This window comes from Protopterus annectens, chromosome 16.part0, assembly GCF_019279795.1.
Source record: "Protopterus annectens isolate FY-2018-M chromosome 16.part0, PAN1.0, whole genome shotgun sequence".
NCBI lineage: Eukaryota > Metazoa > Chordata > Ceratodontiformes > Protopteridae > Protopterus > Protopterus annectens.
Window position 1 is genome coordinate 21,729,910 of NC_056750.1, and position 24,963 is coordinate 21,754,872.

Below are 24,963 nucleotides of genomic sequence, written 5' to 3' on the forward strand. Positions count from 1 at the left end.
CACTCTGGAATTATAGATAAACTCACTAAACTAGGTATAAATCCCTATGTCACAAGATGGGTTGCTAACTGGCTCACTGACAGAGCCCACACTGTGAAAGTAGCAGACTCCAAATCCGACTTCAGTCCAGTGACAAGTGGAGTACCACAGGGTTCAGTCCTGGGTCCTCTTCTGTTTGGTATCTACTTCTCTGAAGTACAGGTAACACCGAAGGTCTTTGGCTAATGAAGTTCGCAGATGACTGCAAACTAGGAGCCATAATTGAAACTCCTAACGATGTGGACATCCTACAAAAGGGCCTCATTGAGACAGATGCCTGGTGTCAAAGCCATGGCCTCAAGCTCAATGCCAAAAAGTGCATTGTCATCCCCTTTGGTAAAAACTCTGTACCCATGAACTACAACATAGGCGGTAGTATACTTAACATTGAAAGTGTGATAAGAGACCTTGGGACACAGGTGGACAGTAGTCTCTCCTTTGATAATCACATCGCCACAGTAGTCAGGAAATCCTTCTACGTGGCACACCTCATCACAAAAGGTTTCTCATCCAGAAAAAAAGAGGTCATTGTTCCCCTCTACTCATCACTCATTAGACTCATTGTAGAGTACAATGCCCCTTTTGGTATGTACCTCACAAGACATCTACAACAACTGGAAAGGCCGCAGAAATACCTCACAAATAGATTACCGACCTCAAACAGATTCCCTACGCAGACCGTCTCAAAAAACCCCAGCTTTACTCCGTCGCATATCGCCTACTCAGAGGTGATCTCTGCCTAACATACAAAGCTATGTCAAACCCAGAGCTGTTGGACATGCTCCACGTAAAGAAATCCCAATCCCTCCGAGCTACACGCTCTAGGGACCTGAACCTTGTCACCACATTAAACAGAACATGCCGGAGGGATAGATTCCTGTCCCAGAGACTTCCCATACTCTGGAATAAACTACCTATCTATATCAAACAAAGCTCCTCATTAGCACTCTTCAAGAAAAATCTTGATGATTGGATGAAAAATAGGAAATTCACCCCGGGGATCATCTCTGTGGCTCTGCTCGACAGTGACACAGGAAAATAATTTTCTTGGGTGGCAAAAGCCAGAGTACATTTTTGGTTGGGCTTGTATAGGCCCCAGGGCCAATAGCCTAGTACCTACCTATGAACCCATTCAGAGGGCCAAGTGGTTACCTATCACAGCACATTCCACTGTCCAGCTAATTAGCTTTGCCTTCAGACCAATGTATGACACTTACCACCCTATCCATAGAAGAAACAATTCTTAAAATTATCTTCATACATGCTAAGAGGTCAAGGTGACAATACCCTTCAACATCAAAGTCCAACATTTGGTCTCATAGTTGTTAAAGAAAAAAAAAAAAAGCTTCTCCAAATGTGTTCCAGAAAACTGAAATGCCCAGCACAGTCCGGCAATCTTGTATCCTATACTGTATTTAGAAATAAGCTGCTCAAATTCCTAAAGGACACTTAGAAATGCAACTGTTACAGGGGCATTGGCTGACTTCCTCTGGCACTCAGTCATTCTGTCCAAAACTGCTGCACAAAATTGCCTCCTGAATATCTCGACATCTGAAAACTAACCCTTGGATGTAATTGAAACTGTCATATCCAGTGTGTTCTTAGGACTCTAGAAAATAAAAGTAAGAGTTGGATCTTAGCTTTATGTTACACGAGTGGCAACTGTTCTAAAATTCAGACTTATTGCCTGGTTGAGCGTGCAGATGTGCACTTTCAATGAATGTGAGCATAAATGTGAGTATTGTGTACTTCATTTGTGACTAAGAAAATCTGAGACTTGTGCATTATTTCTGAATGTACATGCTGTTATGAATATTTTGTAAATGTTTGTGTATGTGTAAAGATTATTTTTGACGGAAGTTAATGACATTTGAGTTCTGATTGTAAACTAGAGCTTATTACATAATCTTGGAAGATGTTATGAAATACATGTCATTTATTTCTAATATTACAATATAAAACAAACTACTATCCAATTCCCAACATGGCTTTAGATCCTCCCATAGTACCACCAACGCTCTTCTATCTTTCACCAACAGAGTCAACCACTACAGAAACAAAGGCCTTTTCGTATCATCCATTTTCCTGGATTTATCAAAAGCCTTTGACGTGATTAATCACAATATGCTCCTCAATACTCTATCTAGTCTAAACGTATGCTCCTCCACTATACTATGGTTCCACAGCTACCTATCAGAATGCCAACAAGCAGTCCTCTGGCAAGAAAAGATGTCCTCCCTCTTACCAATATCCATAGGAGTCCCTCAAGGATCAATCCTTGGCCCACTGTTGTTCTCTCTTTTCACTAATGACATCTCTTCTTCATTGCCCACTGCCTCAGTAGTACAGTATGCTGATGACACCACCATAATATCTGCTGCCCCCAACATTATGGAACTACATACCCTTACCCAAAAGAACTTTACTCTAGCTGAAACTTGGTTTTCTAACATAAAACTTCATCTTAATCCCAAGAAAACAAAACTAATCATGTTTACACCTGGCAGATCACCTACCTTAAATTATAGCCTCATCATAAACTCCGGAGATAATATTCAATTCACACCAACCAACCACACAAAACTACTAGGAGTAGAGATTGATAATCACCTGAGATTTGATATCCACATAGCACAAACCATCAAAAAGGTGAACAGAAAATTAGGCCTCCTCTATAGAAACAAAAAGTTCATGACTAAACTGACCAAAGTCACTATTGTAAGAACCCAGCTCCTTTCCGTCTTTCTTTATGCCTCCCCTATCCTAACTAATCTTCACCTGACCGAACTTTGCAAACTGGAATCATGTTACAACAAGATTGCCAAGTTTGCTACAGACTCCACGTATAGGTCCCATCACTGTCATTCCCTAATGCAACTCAAGTGGCTGGAGCTTCCTCAGCTACTATGACGTAATCAAGTCTCAGTAGCACATACACTCTAATACTACCCAGAGAAAACACCTGCACCCCAGCAACTAATTCAGCCCTACACCACCACTAGAGCCCTAAGATCTAGCAGCCAAAACCTCATTCATGTAGTTAGACATAAAAATGAAGCAGGAAAGTCTCTCTTTGCCTGCACAATAGCCCAAAACTGGAACGCACTCCCAAGCCATATAACTGCCACTACTCCTAGTACCCAATTCAAATACCTCCTGAAATCCCACTATTCAAACAATTGGCTTTGCTCCTGCTACTCCCCAGGGTAAACAATAACTATGCACATTTGTAACGATTCTGCTACTCTCTAACACTTTCCTTACATAGCCTTGCTAATATGTTTACACTTACCTCCAAACTCAGCATCAGAACAATAGGGTAAAACATACCAACTCTTGTATACTATTAAATCTTACCTGATAAAAGGATACAATCTCTATCTGAGAATGGTATATACCTTATTAGATCTCCTCATCTTGGTCTTACCTCAATACTTTTTGATGTGTGGGTGTGAGCATATATATATGTCTATGCAAATGTGAATGTATAAATGTATATGTGAATGAGAATGTATATGAGAAAAAATCATTTCAGTCAACTAATTATTTATTTTACTAGATGCATTGCATGCTGTGTAACTTTTCATTTTTGTACTACTTTGATATGTTGTAACACCTAAACATGCCATTAAGAAAGCTTAGAAATGTATAAATGCTAATAGTGTAACATGGAGCTTTTCTCTCCGGGCCTCCACTGAAAATGGACCTATGTTCAGTCGGACCCTTCCAGTTAACAAATGTAAAATAAAAATAAATAAAATAACCATTTGCTTTAAGTACTAGGGTGCCCACTCTTATGTTAGCTCCTCTGCAGTGTATTCCAGGCATGGACTTTCAGAACCAGGTCAGATATTCCATTGTAGAAAAAGCAGAGGTCACATCTTAACTCAACATAATGATGACAGCTCATGAAGGCTTTCTTATTTGTTCATTTTTTCAACCATGTCATGTTGTTCCCCTGGTACATTGATTACTCTGACGTGGCTAGACATGCCCATTAGAACTGGCATGAGTACAGAACATAGATCCTGACCTTGGCGGATGCAGTCTTCTAAGAGATTAAACTGTTTTCTAACATTGTCTCTATGTATTTAATGATGGCGTCTTTTTTATGATTTGATCGTATTTATTAATTTGTTTTGTATCCACAATATAGATGGCCTTTTTGCCAAGTTTCATGACACTTATTTTATTGCATTTATTATTTGTTAAGCAGCTACATAGGCTGGTCCAGAGATAGTTTACAGACACAATCTGGGCTGAAAGTGTAGAGATAATACAGGTATAAGGACAATTTTGTGTAGCCAGTCAGCTAGCATTTTTCTGGGAAGTGGGAATAAATTGCAAGATAAAACCCATGCCAGACAAAGGGAGAACATGGAAGCTCCACACACACAGTGACTGGAAGTCAGCATTCGGCCATAGGATCTGGAGCTGAGTTACGGCTCTTTCCATTGAGTCACTCTGCTGCCCAGCCATGCACATTTATTGTGGTTAAAGGTGAGGGCTTTACTACTGTAACAGGTGTATATTTAAACCCAGATGCATTTACATTCCAGTGGTCGTGAATGTTTCTTTATGCATTTCCGCCCTTTGCACTGATATCCAGGGTAAGTCTATGGCTTCAAAAGGACTTTCCAGCAGTCATTGTGCTGGCTCCCTTTTGGCCCAAACAACATTGATTCTCCTATTTTATGTTACTGGTCAAGGGCACTTATCATAAGCATCCGCACACACTGGACCTACTCACACAAGACGAGAATTTGAACACCCCAGTCTCAAGCAACTCCATTAAACTGCCAGGATTATTCAGTTTTGATGCCATTTACCCATGTCTCTCATGAGGATGTGCAGCAGGTGCTAAAGGAGGAAAGAAAAACTGCTACAAGATCTTCTATCGGCTAGTGGGAAAGATTTTCTAGTTGGTGTCTCGCCAATAAGTAGGGTCCTATCAGGGATTATGTAGCACTGGTTCAGAAATATTTATGAGAGTTAACTTTCCTCTAGTCTTTCTTATTCCTCTCAGCATATCTGCCCATGGATTCTCCCCAGGAAGGGACCACCTATGTTCTTGAACAAATGTCCAGGCTCATGTTACAAAAAAGTATCCTTGCACTGCTACTTGTTCCTTATGAGCTGATGTTAGTTATCAAACATCTTAGGCTCCTAGAAAATAGGTGGCCCGTTGTTGGTTCTTAACTTTGTGCTGGAAAAGTTAACAACATCTCCCTTTGAACTAGCTCATCAACTGGACTTGAAGGTCATTGCATGGAAGAATGCACTCCTTATTGCTCAGACGTCTGCAAGAACAATGTCTGAGTTGCCAGTTATCATGCTAAGTAAACCCTGTCTGCTTTTCTATAGGGATAGGGTCACATTAAGAGCAAATCCTTTGTTTATGTCCAGAATTGTTTCAGAGTTTACTTTGAATCAAGCCCTCAATCTCCAGTTTTCTGTCCTGACCTTCAGAACCAGGGAAAAAAGATTCTACACACTCTGGGTGCATAGGCAGTTTAGGTATTATATTGACTGAACTAAGTCCTTTAGAAAACTAGATCAGTACATTTTCTAGAGCCTTGGCTTCCACAATGGCATACTCAAAGTGGTGGACTCTAAAAGGCATTACAAACTCAATTCCTTTACTGGGTCAAAGATGGGCTTTGCTACAACAATTCTTCAAGGATTCCTGGATCTGTATCCTTCCTCCATCCAGGTTGGATAGTCTTACCATAACAGTAGATGTTTGAATTCCTCACTGCTGCAGTAGCTATACCCAACCTCCATCCCCTTCCTATGTATATAGTACAGTTGTGTAAGCTGTACTTAGCGTAACAGAAGATGTTCGAATTCCTCACTACTGTAGTAGCCACACCCATGTTCCATCCCCTTTCTGTGTATATAATACAGTTCTGTAAGTTGTACTTACTGTAACAGTAGATGTCCGAATTCTTCACTGCTGCAGTAGCCGTACCCACCCTCCATCTCATTCCTGTGTATATAGTACAGTTGTGTAAGCTGCACTTGTAACAGTAGATGTTTGAATTCCTTACTGCTGCAGTAGCCATGCATATCCTCCATCCCCTTCCTGTGTATATAGTACAGTTACGTAAGTTGCACTTGTAACAGTAGATGTTCGAATTCCTCACTGCTGCAGTAGCCATGCATATCCTCCATCCCCTTCCTGTGTATATAGTACAGTTACGTAAGTTGCACTTGTAACAGTAGATGTTTGAATTCCTTACTGCTGCAGTAGCCGTGCATATCCTCCATCCCTTTCCCGTGTATATAGTACAGTTACGTAAGTTGCACTTGTAACAGTAGATGTTCGAATTCCTCACTGCTGCAGTAGCCATGCATATCCTCCATCCCTTCCTGTGTATATAGTACAGTTACGTAAGTTGCACTTGTAACAGTAGATGTTCGAATTCCTCACTGCTGCAGTAGCCATGCATATCCTCCATCCCCTTCCTGTGTATATAGTACAGTTACGTAAGTTGCACTTGTAACAGTAGATGTTCGAATTCCTCACTGCTGCAGTAACCATGCATATCCTCCATCCCTTCCTGTGTATATAGTACAGTTACGTAAGTTGCACTTGTAACAGTAGATGTTGAATTCCTCACTGCTGCAGTAACCATGCATATCCTCCATCCCTTCCTGTGTATATAGTACAGTTACGTAAGTTGCACTTGTAACAGTAGATGTTCGAATTCCTCACTGCTGCAGTAGCCATGCATATCCTCCATCCCCTTCCTGTGTATATAGTACAGTTACGTAAGTTGCACTTGTAACAGTAGATGTTCGAATTCCTCACTGCTGCAGTAGCCATGCATATCCTCCATCCCCTTCCTGTGTATATAGTACAGTTATGTAAGTTGCACTTGTAACAGTAGATGTTCGAATTCCTCACTGCTGCAGTAACCATGCATATCCTCCACCCCCTTCCTGTGTATATAGTACAGTTGTGTAAGTTGCACTTGTAACAGTAGATGTTCGAATTCCTCACTGCTGCAGTAGCCATGCATATCCTCCATCCCCTTCCTGTGTGTATAGTACAGTTGTTTAAGTTGTACTTGTAACAGTAGATGTTTGAATTCCTCACTGCTACAGTAGCCGTACTCATCCTCCATCCCCTTCCTGTGTATATAGTACAGTTGTGTAAGTTGTACTTGTAACAGTAGATGTTTGAATTCCTCACTGCTACAGTAGCCGTACTCATCCTCCATCCCCTTCCTGTGTATGTAGTACAATTGTGTAAGTTGTACTTCTTGTAACAGTAGATGTTTGAATTCCTCACTGCTGTAGTAGCCATAAATTCCATTCCTGTGTATATAGTGTAGTTGTGTACATTGTACTTGTAACAGTAGATGTTCGAATTCCTCACTGCTGCAGTAGCCGTACTTAACCACCATCCCCTTTCCTGTGTATATAGTAGAGTTGTGTAAATTGCATTTATCATAACAGCAGATGTTTGAGTTCCTCACTGCTGCAGTAGCCTTACCCACCCTCCCTCCCTTTCCTGTGTATATAGTACAGTTGTGCAAGTTGCACTTGTCATAATAGTAGATGTTCGAATTCCTCACTGCTGCAGTAGTCACACCCACCCACCACTCTCCCTATATTTGCATATAGTTAGTTGTTTGGATATAAAACTTTTTGTCTATATTATATGTTTTAGAGGTTCAGAATAAGTAAGCACTTTCTCTTTTTGGGCAAGAAAGTCCTGAAGGTTTCTACACTCTGGTGATTTCCCTTCATAGAACTGATCAATTAGCAGTCGGATGTGTAAGTGTGGGAGGGAGCTAGAGTTTTGTGGAGCTGTCCAGTTTTTGTATCTTAGGCAGAGTACAAACCATATAGCCAAAACCCTACTGCAGCAGTGAGGAATTCATGCATTTGATGTTATGGAAAGCACACCTTACACAACTGTACTTTCTTGAACAAATGTCCAGGCTCATGCTGCAAAAAAGTATCCTTACACTGCTGCTTGTTCCTTCTGAGCTGATGGTAGTTATTGAACATCCAACAGACAGACACATGATAATCTGACCAAAAAGACTTGCACCAATCAAAAATCAACAAATATTTTATTCCATTAACAGCACTGTTAACATTCGGAAAACAAATAGCGCAATTCAGACTTCACCTTTTTGATCTTTTTCCTTTAGCAATTTATTTTTCTGCTTCTTAACCCAAGTACTATTGCACACGTCTCCTGCAATCCTCTTACTTCTCGTTGTCTGCTGTACCGACATCCACTTGCGTATTTTCCTTGCCTTCATTCTTAATTTTATCACTCTTTCAAACTCTCCCCGTATTAGGCGTAACAGACTGGTCTAACGCCAAAGAAACCTCCCCATCTATGAGAATAGCATCCAGAGCCTGTGAGAAGCAGAAATATCCGTAAAGAACTTTCCTTACCTTAACCGTATATTGTACCCCCAGTTAACATGTGAGAAATTGAGCAAGCTCCCATTTATATCAAGTAGATATGAGACTTTCCTTTTGTACCACATAAGAAACATCCACCGTGTCTCCCACCTGTGCATCAGAAAAATCTTCACAAGTAGACCACAACAGTTTGTCATCCTTCCTAACTTTTCTCCTAAACAAGTTAATTCAGCATTCTTCACAACAGATCCATTCCTCCCTTTCTGCCAGGCAATCAAACAAAGCATGACCCTCTGCTGAGCATGCAGAACAAAGTAAAAGACCGTTTTCGACAATATGCCCAATCTGACCACAATGCGTTTTGTACAGTCAGCAATCAAATATGCATCAGACCTACAATAAAAGGCATTTTTTGGGCTGTTTAGCATAGCATAATGCCCCTAAGCCCTTGTATGTTAATCGCAGAGCAGGTGTATCGTAAAGCAGTATTATGCTCATTTTAAGGAATCCACACATCCAGTGCACCAGTCTTGATTGTCTGTTCATCAGAAATCTTAGTAACACTATGTACAGCAGGACATAAACCAGAGCAATATTGTCTTATGTCTGATTCCGTGAAAATATCAGTATGGAATTGTAAGTCTTCATGAATAAGAAGTCCCAGTAAAATTATTATTGTGTGTATTCAGTTTTGCATGCAAGGAATTTAACAAATCAAACGTCAGTTCATAAAAAGAGTTCAGTGCCTAACTGAATCAAGGAACAAACATCTACTACTTTAAATCCCAGTGTGTTTACCAAAGACTTCCACACAGAGAAATTTCCCAGTAGTTTTAGCTGAAATTCAAACATAATGCCTTTTTCACAGCAGCAAAGTATCCTTCATTGTCATTTCCAACACTGCAGCATAACTCCTTTCAGTAAGTTCACTTGCTGACTTTAACCAAAGTACTGCTTTTGATTCCTTATTATCTGCCGGACCAGAAACAGGTTATGATGCTCCCTTTAAGGCAGACAAACAATGCACAGAAGAATGATCCACATCTGTCCAAGGAATGGCTTGGGACTCTGACTAATCTGGTTCACTAATAAGCCACTGCAAAATCACAGAAGATAAACCACCTTCATGTAGCAAAGTCCTTGATAACCAGTACTGTTCGTTCCTCTTTTTGCAGATATAGAAGACATAGTATCTAAAGCTGACAATAACACACACTGTAAATACAAGTCACTGTCTTCCTCCATTCACTACCTGAAAACATTCACCATCGCTCTCTTGTGAAAGTTTCCTCAGCGTCCAGGCCACCTCTGATCTCGGTTGAAGAGAGGCCATTGGACTATGGGGGCTAACCCTGTCAACAAAGGGTAAATAAATAAATTGTGTGGAAAGAACCATTCATACTCATCCATAAGGACAGGTTTAGTCTTGCAATTAATCCTTCTTTCTTTTGCTGTCTGGCAGTTGGCGCATCGGGTTAAGACTGTGTGCTGTATTTCCTGTGGTGCAGGGTTTTATTCCCTCTGCCTTCATTTGCATACTTTGTGATCTAGAGCAATTCACTTAACCAGACAGTGCTTGGAGGTAACTGGGAATTTGGGTTAGGCTCCTCAATGGTCCTCTGGACTGCAAGTCAGGTAACAACCTATGACCCTTATTAACTCATGCCACGGGTAGGTAATAGATAATTATAGGGCTAATGACCCCAAGGGGCCTTTTTAAGCCTAGCCATTTTTACCCAGAGTGAGAGTCAAACTCTGAACCTTGTGTCTGTAAGGAAAATACCTTAACCGTTATGCCAACCACCAGAGTTCTGGAATCAGTCAAACAATCCAGCTATCATTCTTCTTTCCCCAGCACAAAGTAAGGGATGAAGGAATTTACATTTCTTACACATTCGGAAGTAACTCTGATACTATTGGTAACCAAATGATATGTCAGAACCTGCTAGGGTGAGTCCCGAAACGTGGAGACTGAATGGCCAAAAGATAGGACTTCACATGTACTAAGTTTGAGATGCCATTTCGTGGACTGTTCCCTTTTCTCCAGTGTATGTTGATCTCAGAGTTGGCATATATAAGTTGGGGGGGGGGTGAGAGGTGTTCGGGGGGGCTTGCCCCCCTGGCAAAAAGAAGTTTTAAAGAAAAGAGTGATTTTTGGCATTCACTCTTCTGCTACGTTTTCAGGCTTTTTTTTTTGGCTTGTCTAAACTTGGCGTTTTGAGTATCGACATTTCAGTAGAGAGCCGATACTACCTAGGGAGGAGATTGGAGTACAGGTAGACACACAGTGTTTGTCTCCTTTGTACCAGCAAAACAGAGTAAACCAATGATTCAACAAACCATGCCCCAGTGGTTGACTAACTGCATAACGTGCTATGAAAAGCATGGAGAGATCCTGCAGGTGCAGGTAAAGGTACACTTCTTCAGGGAGTCTTCCACCTTTGCAGCCCACTTGAAGGACATCTCACTGCAGAGTATTTGTGATGCAGTTTTGTGTTCTTTCAAGCACTACAAGTTTGTTGCACAGCCCAGAAGCAGAGCAGGATTCAAAACAGTGATTCTGCAAGCCCTGTTCTAAGGAAGACTTTTTTTAGGAGCTGTCTGCATGCCTGTCTCTGCCTCAGGGGATACTGATGTGGGAATCTACTCGTTTGTCAGTTAATGTACTGCAATAGTGATCCATACAAAAATCATTGTACACTTCATCATAATATTAAGTATTTGAGCAGGATCACTTTTGCAGCGACAGCTCCCTTCTGTTGAGGTACCAAAAGGATGGTGAATAACCCAAGCAGCATCTCCTTTCCTCTTTGTCTGTACTACCTGCTCACCAGAAAGGTACATGAAGGCTACAGATGGGATTAGTCTTGTGACATTAGTGTTTGCACCTCTTCTCCTTGTGTCCAGTTGTCACCATGTGTATACTTAAATTTCAGTCTGCTTGCTCCCTCTGTCTTTTCTCACCAGTGCAAAAGAACTGAACATGGCATAGGCCAACTGCGTGTTTATCTGGGGGTGCAGGCATGCTTCCTTGCATTGGGGAAGGGCTGTCCCACACCAAGATGTCGACAAAGTTCTGGAGTCAGACCATTAGGGCAGATATCTGCCAGCAGCTGTTACCATTTGTCAGGAACATTTCTGCACAAGTGGCACTATGTGAACAGTTACTGTTTTGGTGAGTTTCTCACACAGCTGTACTTTCATACAAGGGAAGTCTCACTTTGTCCCTTTTAGCTGTTTTGACATGTGCTTCTGTACATCATTAAGTTTGCAAAGAATTTTTCAGCAGGTAGGTTTTGGTATGTTCTGCAACTGTTTTTTCATAAATAATGTGTTGCATTAGCTCTTCCCTTTCAGTTTTCTGATGTAATTAATGAATGCCTTGTTATTCCTTTCATATCTGAGATCAAGCTGAGTTCATTCTTCTGAACTGAAAATGTTTTTATTGACCTTGATGTAATTTCTGTGAAAGAGGTGTGGTACTTTTTTTTTCTGTTGTATGTCTTTATTAATTTTGCAATTCCTTGAAACATATTTTTGTTGCGTTTGTTGGGTGGGCATTCGAAAGATATGCATAAATGGGCGTGCCTTCGTTGAAAGTTGAATGTTGAGCTGGCACCTCGGCGTTCGTGAAAATCTACTGCCAATCATTAGCGGACCGGAGTTCTGCTGTGGCGACCCCTAACTGGGGAAAGCCAAAAGACAACAACAACTTGTTTAACATGATATTGTTAAAAGCAAAATAATGAGAAATGTCTTTGAGATTTTTCTAAAGCAAAATATTATTTTAAGATGAATTAACTAATTTTATTTCTGCATTTTCCCTTAGACTGCAACACTGTTAAATGTCTTGAAGTTGACTGCTATGACAAGGTAAGAACCTTTGTATTATGCATTTTCTAATTAACTTTACTGAGAATGCTAGCAGGGTGCACCCCTTGCAGTTAAAGCATACATACTCACACCTTCTTGCTTAAGGTTTTATGCCATCAACACCCTGACTAAAAACTGCCTAGTTGTCAGCTTACTTGGAGGCCAAGCTAGTCACTTTTATGGACTTTGTTTTGACTAAATATACCAAGAAAGGAAGATTTTGCTTATGCCTTTTAATAATATATATAGACAGCACTCAGTATTTTTCAGTACTTAGCAGCTGGATGCTTTGTGTGTGGCAGCCTTGTTCATTTTCACGTGGGGTGTCAGATTGCACAATATAATAACTTTTACCTTACATCATTTTTATGATAGTCATGCAGATATACTAATTTTTATAATTAGTGTTATAAATGGTCATAATAGGATGGGCGGAGGATTTCATGCAAAAGAAAGGAATATATAGTAGTTGTTTATTTTATTCATGTGTTAGCTGGGATACTCTGAAATGAGTGGCCCATTTCCTCACTTTTACTGAAGCCTCTATCAGATATCATCAAGAAACCCTCACTGTTCACCTGGGCTTCCCAGGTTTGTCCAGGTGATTCTCCATGTAATAAATCTCCCTTAAGATCAGGTGTCGATCATTTGGCAAATTTGCTCTTTTTTTCTCTCATGTATCTAGAGAATATGGGCTTGAGTCCAGGGACATAACCACAGACTCCATCATGACAATTCACCCCGTGATGCTGTGACAACCAGTAACGTATGATGTACTTGTTTTTGCTTGTATTGTTTATTGTGTCCAGCCAACGATTTGGGACAGAAGTATAATGGCTCGACACTTGGGTTCAGGTCAGTCATGCTGCCCAGATATTTCTGTCAGTCCAATGGAATACTGAAGTCTCTCAGTAAGATTAGAGTTTTGAGATGAAACCCTTTTTAGAGTCTTACACTCCGAGATGGCTGAATCTTCTGTAGAGACATTTGATGTATAAACATATATAACTTTCAAAGTGTCTAGGACTCGCAACAGCATTGAGACAACCGTCTTGTAGATGTAAAAAATCACAAAGTGCGCATTTTCTAGAGATTTGAATATCTTCATATATGCTTTGGACTTCTCACAAGTCTCCATTCCAGAACAAGAGAGAGAGACCAGAAGCTCTGTTTCACAGCTTGTGCTGTATGTACAGAGATGTTTGACTATGTCTAGCCAACAATTCTCCTGTAGCAGGTTATGGTCCTTCACCATGACTGGGTTAAATTCATGTTCCTAAACCAGTATAAAGTGCTAGGACTTGATTGAATCCATCCTTATCATGCCTGTTGCCCATACTCGCATTGCACTCAGCCCCTGCCCTTTAACTTGCAGTTTTTAGGTCACAAGATAAAGCCATGTAGCAATTTTGCGCTAAGCCTAGTTGGGTTACTTTTGTGACCTGGCTACCAGATGCGCACTGGTGGACACGAACCCCAGAACTGGCTTCAGAGGTGGGTCCAGGTAACCATAGTCTAGGTAGGGTGACCTCAAGCTGAGTTTGTTTTCTCTGTTATGAGTTTTCTTTTTTTTTTTTTTTTGTGTGTGTGGACCATCATTTTTCTGTTTACAAAGGGAAAGTCCCAACAGTAAGACAAAGCTCGAAAGTTCCTGCCGTCCTAGTTGTGAAGCTGAGTGGTGCACGCACTCCCTCGTTGTTCTTTTGTTAATTCTTGAAATGCAGGCAGTGATGCTGCTGATTGTTTGAGGGATGCAAATATGAGTGGGTCAGATGAGCTAAAGAATGGGAGGGGGCAGGAATACAGGGGGGTCCTCTGAATAAGAGTTAACTACTACATATGAGTGCACTAAGCAGACCATAGGTCGTCATCCTTCAGTAGCTTTTTGTACATTTGTAAATGTGATTGTAGAGCTGTACTGTTTTGTGTCTTAGTGCTTTCTTAATCCTTTTTGCTGCTTGCACAGATTTGTCCTGTACCTTGGTTCCATAGTGCTTCCTTTTTTCTAACCCACTTCTTTGTTTTATTCTTATCCATTCTCTGCCTTTATTTAATTTGCTTTCCTAGTTTATTTTTTCAACCAACTGAGTAGTATTCTTTTAAAACACCAGCCTTAGCTGTAAGGGTTAGTTGTGACCAAGGGCAGTGTAGTATGCCTGATGGTAATATGAAATAGCTTGTGGCTTTAATGCAAACAATGTGCAACTCCAGTTATGTTTTCTGCAGTTACTGCTGGTGTCGCCCAGATGATATAAACTTTGACTTTACAATGCAGACCCACAGCTATAGCTCAGCTTGCACATTGCATTAAGATTTTTGTCAGATAATCAACAACTAAAGCATCTTGGAAATTCTGCATATGTGTTTAAATGGGTCTACCTCTTTCTACTGGAAATACACTTCAGCAAACGATAGTTCGCCGACTCCAATTTGTTAAACATGCACTTTACCGAAATAACAGTTAACTAACACTCACATCACTGAATATCACATATGCGAATGTAATACACTACAGTCGAGTGCTCCCGAACTACCGCAAAACTGGATATGAACGTATATTTCCCAACAAACTCACGATTTGAAAGACAAACACACCAATGTGCACCACAACATAAAAGAAATAATTAGAGATACAGAATGAAATACTTTATACAGGTTTCTCACATCTTCAATAAATTTGCAATTGCTATCACATACTGCACACAGTCATATTCACTTTTATTATCAAAGATAGACTAGAACTGCTGTTGATGTCATATTAATGCCCTTTTCTTAGGGGATGGAGGACAAGCAGCAGACATTCTCACTTGAAGTTCATCAACCTGGTTTTGCTCTCTTGCTATTGCACACAACACTGTATACAAATCTGTCACATGTTTTCCTGTCAAGCATTTAAATGTCCGGTGTCAAGCTTCCACTGAATTCAGAGTTCTTGGCAAGAACAATTAATTCAGAATCGAAATATTCCAGAATGCGATGGGAAATAATGGTGGAAACCGTATGCAGGACATAGATCTTGTTCTGAAAGTTCTCGGTTTCCATAACACATACCACTCAGAAAAATACTTGATTAGCTCCTTATCCTCAACAGGAAAACTTTCTTTTAATTTGTGAAATATAGGAATTACTTCTCTCTCATATACAAATGCCAAAGCAGCAAGTCTGTTAACCGTTAATTGAAAGCTCATAGAGGAATTGTACAAGAGTTTGCACCTTTTTCCATAGGTTACGACCAAAATGACAGAAGCATCCTTTACAAATTACCTCATTTACGTTCACTCTTATACTTTTCAAAGCAGCAATTTCAAAATGTCACAGTATATTACTAGAATACACGTATAACTGTTAGCATTTAAAAATTCAAACAGACATTGCCACATGAAATTATTTGACCATAAAGATTTTTTACTCATTAGACAATAGACAAGAGGGACACTTTTAATATACACTCCATATTTCACTACAGAGTGTATAGTATACAGCTGTCTGCAGACAGTTCCCCTAATAAAATACATACCATCCCTAAGCCAAATGTCTGACAAACTCAAATCGGACAAATTTTGGCGAGTTTTTAGCATGACAACTACATTATCAGTTAATGTGTCATACATTTTTCTTTACACAAATTCCCCGCCTTTCAAAGGAAAGTCTAAAGCTTTCATGTGTAATAAAGTTAACCCAGTAGCTATGGGTCTCCTTCTGTTTTTCAAACGAGTATGACTCTCTTGCTGCAGTAATGCTTTTCTACTAGGCAATGTATCAGCAAAGTCTAATGGCGAAGATGCGATTGCATCATCTACTATAATACAAGCAGTGTCCCTTGGTAGTGCAGCTCTTTGTTTCAAATTAGGACAAACTGCATACTTTTCTACTTCCGAGGGTTCACCAGCATGGTTATATGCAACAGATTTTACAAGTTCTTCCCCAGTACTTACGCAAGCTGTTATAGCCCTCCCTTTACATTGTTGACTCGCCTTATACTTACAACACCAATATTTTCATTCCAGCAAGTAACTGTTAAAAGGTGCAGGAACCATACCAAAGATCTTAGCGTAATAAACTTTAATTGCTGCTTTCATAAAAACTTCTTCAGAACATGAACATGTTATACACTTGTTCAACCAGTAAAATTCATTAATCAATTAAATTAAACCATCCAATAAAAACAATTGATTCTTAAAGTATCTTTAACCTATGTTCCTTCAAAAAAACACAATGCTAATCGTCTCATTTAAACCAGGGGGAATATCAGCTCTTAATTTTAATAGCCATTCTACCTCCTTCTTTTCCACTTGATTTTTTTTTTAATCTCCCCCTCTTCTATCCTCCAAAACATGTTCAAGCACTCCAAACGTACATTTCTTAAAATTACTACAGGACACTGAATGTCTAAAAAGTGCATTGTTTGCATCCATAGATTTTAAAGCATACAGATGTTCCCTAATCCTCTTACAAAAGCTCCTGATGGCCATCCCAACATAAAAGCTTGGGCACCCAGAACACAGGGCAATATAAACCACCCCCACAGTATTGCAGCAAAACCTTCCATAAGCCTATATGGTATATGCTGTAAACTTATATATGGTCCTTTTCATGTTTTTGCCAGCTTCGCTAAATAAAATATGTAGACTTCTATAATGAAAAACTCTCCTCCGCTTTGCGACTTTACAGTGTGATATACTTCTCCGAGAACTCTGGGATTGTAGCATACCACATTCACCATGGTAACTAAAGGTACGTTATACAGCCAAGTTCGAAGGTTGTAGTTATTTAAAGGCACAACTGCTTGACTATATGTTGGAATGAGTTTCGCATAAATAAGTTTATGTTATACATGATGTCCTTCTATTCCCATGTTGCAGTATTCTTAGTGTGGGATTCTCTGCCTCAGATGACCCAAACGTTACTTCCTATACAAAAGCTTAAGCCTGGTTGCTGTTGGTGCATGGGACGTCACACGCAGGGCCATAAATCTGGAGCCTTAAATGTGACATCTGCACGCACAGACCCCAAAACTTTTCTGCCACAGTCGAACGTCAGATCAATCACGTTACTCCTCTACTTATCAAGATGTCTAAAGCTAAGTGCCCCATTGGGGAATTCTTTCAATTACTATTGCTTGAGCATGGTTTGCTTTTTCCTTTTTAGCTGATGTCTACTAAGAAGGGTAAATGCCAATGCGGACATCAAATTCCACATAAAGACGCCCACGACCATTACATTTTTTTGTCTAGACCGGGAAGATGACCATTCCGTCCGCACCATTTGCCAGTTCTTTGTCCCTAAAATGCTTAGAAGCCATCTGGCCATTTGTAATCTTTACTTGGAAAACCAGAGACTAAAAAAAGTTAGTGCTTAGGATGGATCTGGAGTCGGCCACCAAGGTGGAACCACCTTGGAAAAAGGCCAAGGTTTTGTGGCATGCTTCCTCTGCCTCTCCATCGTCGGATGCCCCAAGAGACACTGATATAGAGGTTGAGGGAGGTTCGTTAGAGCCGTCTACTTTGTCGGCTCCCCTTGAGGTAGCCGTTTCTGAAGTACTGGCTGGCACGTTCACTGAGATGACTCAGATGTCAGTTTCCACCAAAGTCGAGGGGGAACCAGGATCCACCAGACGCTCGTCACGGACACCAGAATCTGAAGCCTCTGCTTTAGCTCAGGCACCTGAAACTAGGCCCTCTCCCATATCTACTCCTCTAAAAAGAAAACAAAAAAGTAAATATTTATCTCCCTCCGCTGAGGGACTACCTGACTGGCAATCATTTACTCTGATGCAAGCTTTCATGGCTCTTAGGCCCTCGGCCTCCTCTCCCTCCACTATCCCAGTGCTAAGCCCAAGGCCTGCCTCAGCTACCTGTATAATCCATCTCACTTCCCATGAAGAAGAGGAAGAAGTTCTCACTTCATCATCTGATGAGTCTATTACCTACTCAGCACAGATAGCCTCTCCTCTAGAATAGTATTCCCCTAATGAGGAATCCATAGAAGTGGACATCACTTTTGGGGACACCATAACTAAAATGAAAGAAAATTTCAAATGGGGTACTTCCCAAATGACTGAAACTCAAAAAAGATATTTTGAGCTTTTGCAAATTGAGTCTCCTTCACCATCTGCCATTCCCCTAGTTATATCTGCATACTTGTATGCATGTACTTCAGCATTAAAGGTGGAGGTGTGTCCATATTCATTAAGGATATCCACACTTCCAGGCTAGTTGCTCAGCATATTGCATCCGAAATTATCCAAGTGCAACTAACTGTAGGCAAGACCGCAATCCATATTGTAGCTTGGTACAGATTCCCCACCATGCCCGAGCATTCCCACTCCTCATTTCTTGATACACTGGAAAATATTAGGGTACAACCTAACACCCTAATAATGGGCGATTTCAACTACCTCACCATTAACTGGGAAAACTACCCATGTACCAACTCTTTTTCTCCAAAGCCAACTTCACGCTTCTTAAGACAGAAGTGGCAAACTTCACGATACCCATGCATATGGGCAGTAGAGGTACGACTGCTGAATCCTACACAAATGCACTTTATAAGCACTTACACGAGTGCATGGATTGTGCAATCCCTAACAGAACCAAGATGCTATCCTCCAAAAAAAAGGAAGACAATCTAGTGGTCCCCTGCCATAAACAAACTCTACAACAGAAGAAAGAAATTGTTGCAAAAAAGGGTAAAATCCCATGATTGGAGGAACTCCCTAGTCAGCCTCAGTAAGAAGCTGAGATCCCTCATGAAATCCTCCAAAGCTAGTTACGAAAACAAAATCATCACTAATTCTAAAGACAACCACAAAGCATTCTATAGCTATGTCAAGAATCTCAATGGCAACACTCAGATCTGCTCTGAATTGCAGCACAATGGCACTAAATATACATAACCACCAAAATCCACACATAGAAACACAAAAACCTTTGCGGAGGCTCTCAATAATAATCTGCTCAAGCAACAGAGACCTCCAAAGCAGAAATGCAAGCAACCTCCACCCCCCCAACACAACCCAAATAACACATAGCCCGCAGACTCAGTGTGCCACTCAGCTACAGCCAATAAGGCAAACCAACGTACCCAACACACTAGTCACAGGCTACTCTATAGTCAGGCACACTGATGTCCCACTCACCAGGCTAAACAAGGATCGTGCTATCCCAAACAGAACCAAGACGCTATCCTCCAAAAAAAGGAAGCCAATCTGGTGGTCCCCTGTCATAAACAAACTGTACAACAGAAGGAAGAAACTCTTGCAAAAGGGAGTAAAATACCACGAGTGGAGGAGCCCCCTGGTCAGCCTCAGTAAGAAGCTGCGATCACTGATAAAATCCTCCAAAACTAGTTACGAAAACAAAATCACCACTGATTCTAAAGACAACCACAAAGCATTCTATAGCTATGTCAAGAATCTGAATGGCAACACTCAGATCTGCTCTGAGTTACAGCACAATGGCACTAAATATACAGACCCAACTGATATTGCCAACATCCTGGCAGATAGGTTCAGTGCTAACTTTACCCCCCTCTCAACCCCTAAAGAGCCCATCTCTATGCCGGAAGAATGCAAAGTTTCTGTAATCATAGCTGCACAGGTAAAAACCACACTCTCCAAAGCCAAGAACACAGCATCCATGGGACCAGACAACATCCCAGGCTGCGTTCTACACGAACTACAGAACGAACTGGCACCCCATCTAAGTACCATGTCCAATCATAGCCTCACCTCAGGCTTTGTGCCTGCTGAATGGCGCACAGCAATGGTTACCCACTCCACAAGGGGGGAGCCACCATTGACCCTGGGAACTACCGCCCCATTAGCCTGATGATCCTGGTCTGCAAGGCCATGGAACGTATCATCATGGAACTTATAAACAAAGACATTGGTAATCTCCAAACTCTGGATCCCACCCAGTTTGGGTTTGTAAAAGGCAGATCATGTCTCCTAAACCTGTTAGACTTCTTTGAAGCACTCACCAAAGCCTTAGACAAGGGTAAGGTGGTTCACACAGCCTATCTAGATCTTGCCAAGGCTTTTGACACCATCCCCCACTCTGGAATTATAGATAAACTCACTAAACTAGGCATAAATCCCTATGTCACAAGATGGGTTGCCAACTGGCTCACTGACAGAAACCACACTGTGAAAGTAGCAGACTCCAAATCCGACTTCAGACCAGTGACAAGTGGAGTACCACAGGGTTCAGTCCTGGGTCCTCTCCTATTTGGTATCTATTTCTCTGAAGTGTAGACTAACACAGAAGGCCTCTGGCTAACGACATTCACAGATGACTGCAAACTAGGAGCCATAGTCAAGTCCCCAAATGATGTGGACATCCTACAGAGGGGCCACACTGAGACAGATGCCTGGTATCAGAGCCATGGCCTCAAGCTCAATGCCAAAAAATGCATTGTCATCCCCTTTGGTAAAAATTCTGTACCCATGAACTACCACATAGGCAGCAATCTACTTAACACCGAATGTGTGATGAGAGACCTTGGGACCCAGGTGGACTGCAGTCTTATATAGTATACTTAGTTTAGTGAGTTTAGCTATAATTCCAGAATGGGGGATGGTGTCGAAAGCCTTGGTGAGGTCAAGGTAGGCTGTGTGAACCACCTTACCCTCATCTACGGCTTTGGTGACTGCCTCAAAGAAGTCGATCAGGTTCAGGAGGCATGATCTGCCTTTCACAAACCCGAACTGGGTGGGATCCAGAGTTTGGAGGTTACCAATGGCTTTGTTTATGAGTTCCATGATGATACATTCCATGGCCTTGCAGACCAGGCTCATCAGGCTAATAGGGCAATAGTTCCCGGGATCAGTGGTGGCTCCCCCTTTGTGGAGTGGGATAACTGTTGCTGTGCACCATTCAGTGGGCACAAAGCCTGATGCGAGGCTATTATTGAACATGGTGCTTAGGTGGGGAGTCAGTTCATTCAGAAGTTTGTGTAAAACGCAGCCTGGGATGTTGTCAGGTCCCATGGATGCTGTGTTTTTGGCTTTAGAGAGTGCAGCTTTTACCTGCGTAGTTGTGATTACAGGGACTCTGCATTTTTTCTGTATAGATATGTGCCCTTTAGGGGGTGGGGGGGGGTAAAGTTAGCACTGAACCTATCTGCCAGGATGTTGGCAATATCAGTTGGTTCTGTAATTTTCGTGCCATTATGCTGTAACTCAGTGCAGATCTGGATGTTGCCGGGATTCTTGACATAGCTATAGAATGCTTTGTGGTTGTCCTTAGAATTAGTGCCGATTTTGTTTTTGTAGCTAGCTTTGGAGGATCTTCTAAGGGATCTCAGCTTCTTACTGAGACCGACCAAGGAGCTCCTCCACTCATGGGATTTTACTCTCTTTTGCAACAGTTTCTTCCTTCTGTTGTACAGTTTGTTTATGGCAGAGGACCACCAGATTGGCTTCCTTTTTTTGGAGGATATTGTCTTGGTTCTGTTTGGGATAGCACGATCCATGCACTCGTGTAAGTGCTTATAGAGTGCATTTGTGTAGGATTCAGCAGTTGTAACTGTATTGTCCATCTACATGGGTGTCATGAAGTTCACCACTTCTGTCTTAAGAAGCATGAAATTGGCTTTGGAGAAATTTTTTGCTGTGGTTTCCTTAATGGGGGTGGGTGGGGTGGGATGTAGATATCAAGGGCGATTAGCTTATGATCGGATCCGACCAACAAGGAGTTGACTTCAGGTATGGAACACCGGTCACTCATGTTGGTAACGACTAGGTCTAGGATATTGTTGCCTCTGGTGGGGGTGTGGATAAGTTGATCCAGAGCATTGGAGTTTATGAATTACAGAAAGCATTGAGCTAAGGAGTTGGTACACGAGTAGTTTTCCCAGTTAATGGTGGGGTAGTTGAAGTCACCCATTATTACAGTATTTGGTTGAACCCTAATATTTTCCAGTACATCAAGAAAAGAGGAGTGGGAATCCTGGGGCATGGTGGGGGAGCTGTAGCAAGCTACAATTTGGATTGCAGTTTTGCCCAGAGTTAGTTGCACTTGGATAACCTCGGACGCATTATGCTGAGCAACTAGCCTGGAGGTGTGGATATCCTTAATGAATATGGACACACCTCCACCTTTGGTGTTTCGGTCCATGTTACATGGCCGAAAGTGTGGTATGAGTTATAGCCTGGTAGTGCGGGGGTGCTCTCTGGATCCTTGAACCAGGTCTCAGTCACTGCACAGATATCTTGTGAGTGCATTTTGAGATTTAGACTTCTAGCATTGAGTAGCATTGCCCTCAGTTTTTGCTTGCCTGTTCCTGTTATGGTGGTGAATTTGTCATTTGAACCTTGCGTAAAAAAGGCACTATAGGGGCGGCAAGAGCCTTAGCCAGTATCCGGCATCCCAGGGGTGACAGGTGCAGGCCATCTCTGGCAAAGCATCATGGTCTGTCGATCATGTCATCCCAAGCAGACAGATACTGGATTCCCTTAGAATGACACCAGAAGCTTAGCCAATTGTTGAAATCAATCATTTTGTCCTTGTACTGCGTTATCATTCTGGGCGATGGCAGAATGCTACTCAGGGCTAGGGTCATACCTGCCTGGGCTACAAGATCGGAGAGCTCTTCCATATCTCTTTTCATGTAGTCCAGGGAGGTACGTCTCAGGTCATTCACACCAACATGGACAATGACAGTCATATTTGTACTTGTGGAGTGACCTGAGTGCGTGGGTTATGTGGCGGATCCTGGCACCCGACAGGCAGCTGACAGTAACCTTCTCCTTGTTTAGCCTGGTGAGTGGGACATCAATGTGCCTGACTATAGAGTCACCTGTGACTAGTGTGTTGGGTACATTGTTTTGCCTTATTGGCTGTGGTTGAGTGGCACACTGAGTCTGTGGGCTATGTGTTATTTGGGTTGTGTTGGGGATAGAGTTTGCTTGCGTTTCTGCTTTGGAGGTCTCTGTTGCTTAGACAGATTATTATTGAGAGCCTTCGTGAATGTTTTTGTGTTACTATGTGTGGATTTTGGTGGTGTAGATTTAGTGAGTCCTTGTGATGAGTGTGGTGTGGTGCAAATGTTTACCTTCTCCTCTTGACTGTCAAGTTCAGTCTTGGTTGGAGAGAGCTTTACCTACAGTTTGGCTAGATAAGTGCATCTCTCACAGGTTGTAGTGTTGGGTGGTAGGAGGAGAGGGTTGTCTGTGTACATGAGGCAATTTTTACATTGCCTCAAGATGCCCAGATTCATCAGATAGACAGGAGAGAACACTGGGAGCTGACCCTTGGACATGCCTGAATAAAAAATAAGTTTCCTCTAGATAAGTGAGGAAAGTGAGTACAAGAGCTGTTTTTCTCTAAGCAAGTGAGAAAAGTTAAGTACAAAAACAGTTTTCCTCTAGGTAATGAGGAAGGTTGAGTGATATAGTATTAGTAGCTTATTTAGTGCTTACAAGTTCTGAACAAGTGCTGAGCATGAATAAGCAAATTTAAGTGCTAAAACTAAGAATCTGTATCTGTACTAGATGAGTTATAGGACAGAAACAAGTGCAAATGCAGGCTTTCAAATCAGAAAGTTGAGAGAGATGGAAAAGATTGCCCAAAAGCCCAATAACTACAATTTATGGGCAAGAACCACTCCTTATGTGGTAGAAAGGTTACCTACTGCTTACCACTCCCACTGATAAGCTAGAAGGCTTCCCTCCAACAGAGAATGGTTTGGGGGGCTCAGAAGCTTACATACAGTCCTGGATACAGCAAATCTGTATCTGGAACACTAGTTACAGGAAAGGTAGGAAACAGGCTTACAGTACTTTTTTTTTTTTTTTTTTTTTTTTTTAATACAGAAAAGTAGCTAAAACAGCAGTAAAAACAGTTCACATGCAGTGCAAGCTAGCACACTTGATTATGTAGCAATATTAAACAAAACACAGTTTAAAAAATGCAATTAATTTAAAAAAGACTAAAAGCAAGTGCAGAAGGAGTTTATTAGATAGAATGTGGTAAAGAGATAGGACTGGGGGAGTGTCCCAGATCAAATCTACAGTGGGGCGGGCACTGCAAAAGACACCAAATTTAAACAACAAGCCAGACACAGGGACGGTGGGTGGGACAAAACACTTCCAGCAGAGATCTGAAAAACTATAAGCAACAATTAACAGTACAAACTCTAAAACCAAAAAAATATATACTCGGCTATGTATATTTCCAGGTAGATTGAAAAGCAGTCTTTCAGAACACAGGTTCCAGCAATGAAATGCAGGCTGTTACTAACAGGTTTAATTTTATGCAAGTTATCCTTCAGTTAGATAACACACAAGCTGTAAAAAACAATTATACCAACTGAAGACACAACAGAAAATAGGGGGAGGTGGGGAAACACTTTCAGCAGAGATCTGAAAAACTAGAAGCAACAATTAACCGTACAAACTCTAAAACCAAAAACATTTACTCGTCTCTATATATTTCCAGATAGATTGAAAAACAGTCTCTCAGAACACAGGTTCCAGCAATGAACTGCAGGCTGTTACTAACAGGTCTAATTTTATGCAAGTTGCAGACAGTACCTTTGTTTCAGGGTGGGCAAGCAACATTATCAATTCTCTGCGCTGCTCTTTGGCTTATCTACTCCTCCCAGAGTTTTCCCAAAGTGCCTGGCTCCAGTCATTGCTTTTTGCAGGCAGAAGAAAAT

General features: G+C 41.4%; 1 protein-coding gene across 1 annotated transcript in view; it reads left to right on the forward strand.

Annotated features, from left to right (window-relative positions):
* The window catches only part of DDX31 (DEAD-box helicase 31), a 2,738,529-nt gene that overhangs the window by 781,826 nt on the left and 1,931,740 nt on the right, over window positions 1-24,963 (forward strand). The window contains exon 4 of the mRNA XM_044057921.1: window positions 12,260-12,303. Within this exon, the coding sequence (XP_043913856.1) occupies window positions 12,260-12,303 (44 nt within the window). The remainder of the gene's footprint in view (window positions 1-12,259; window positions 12,304-24,963) is intronic.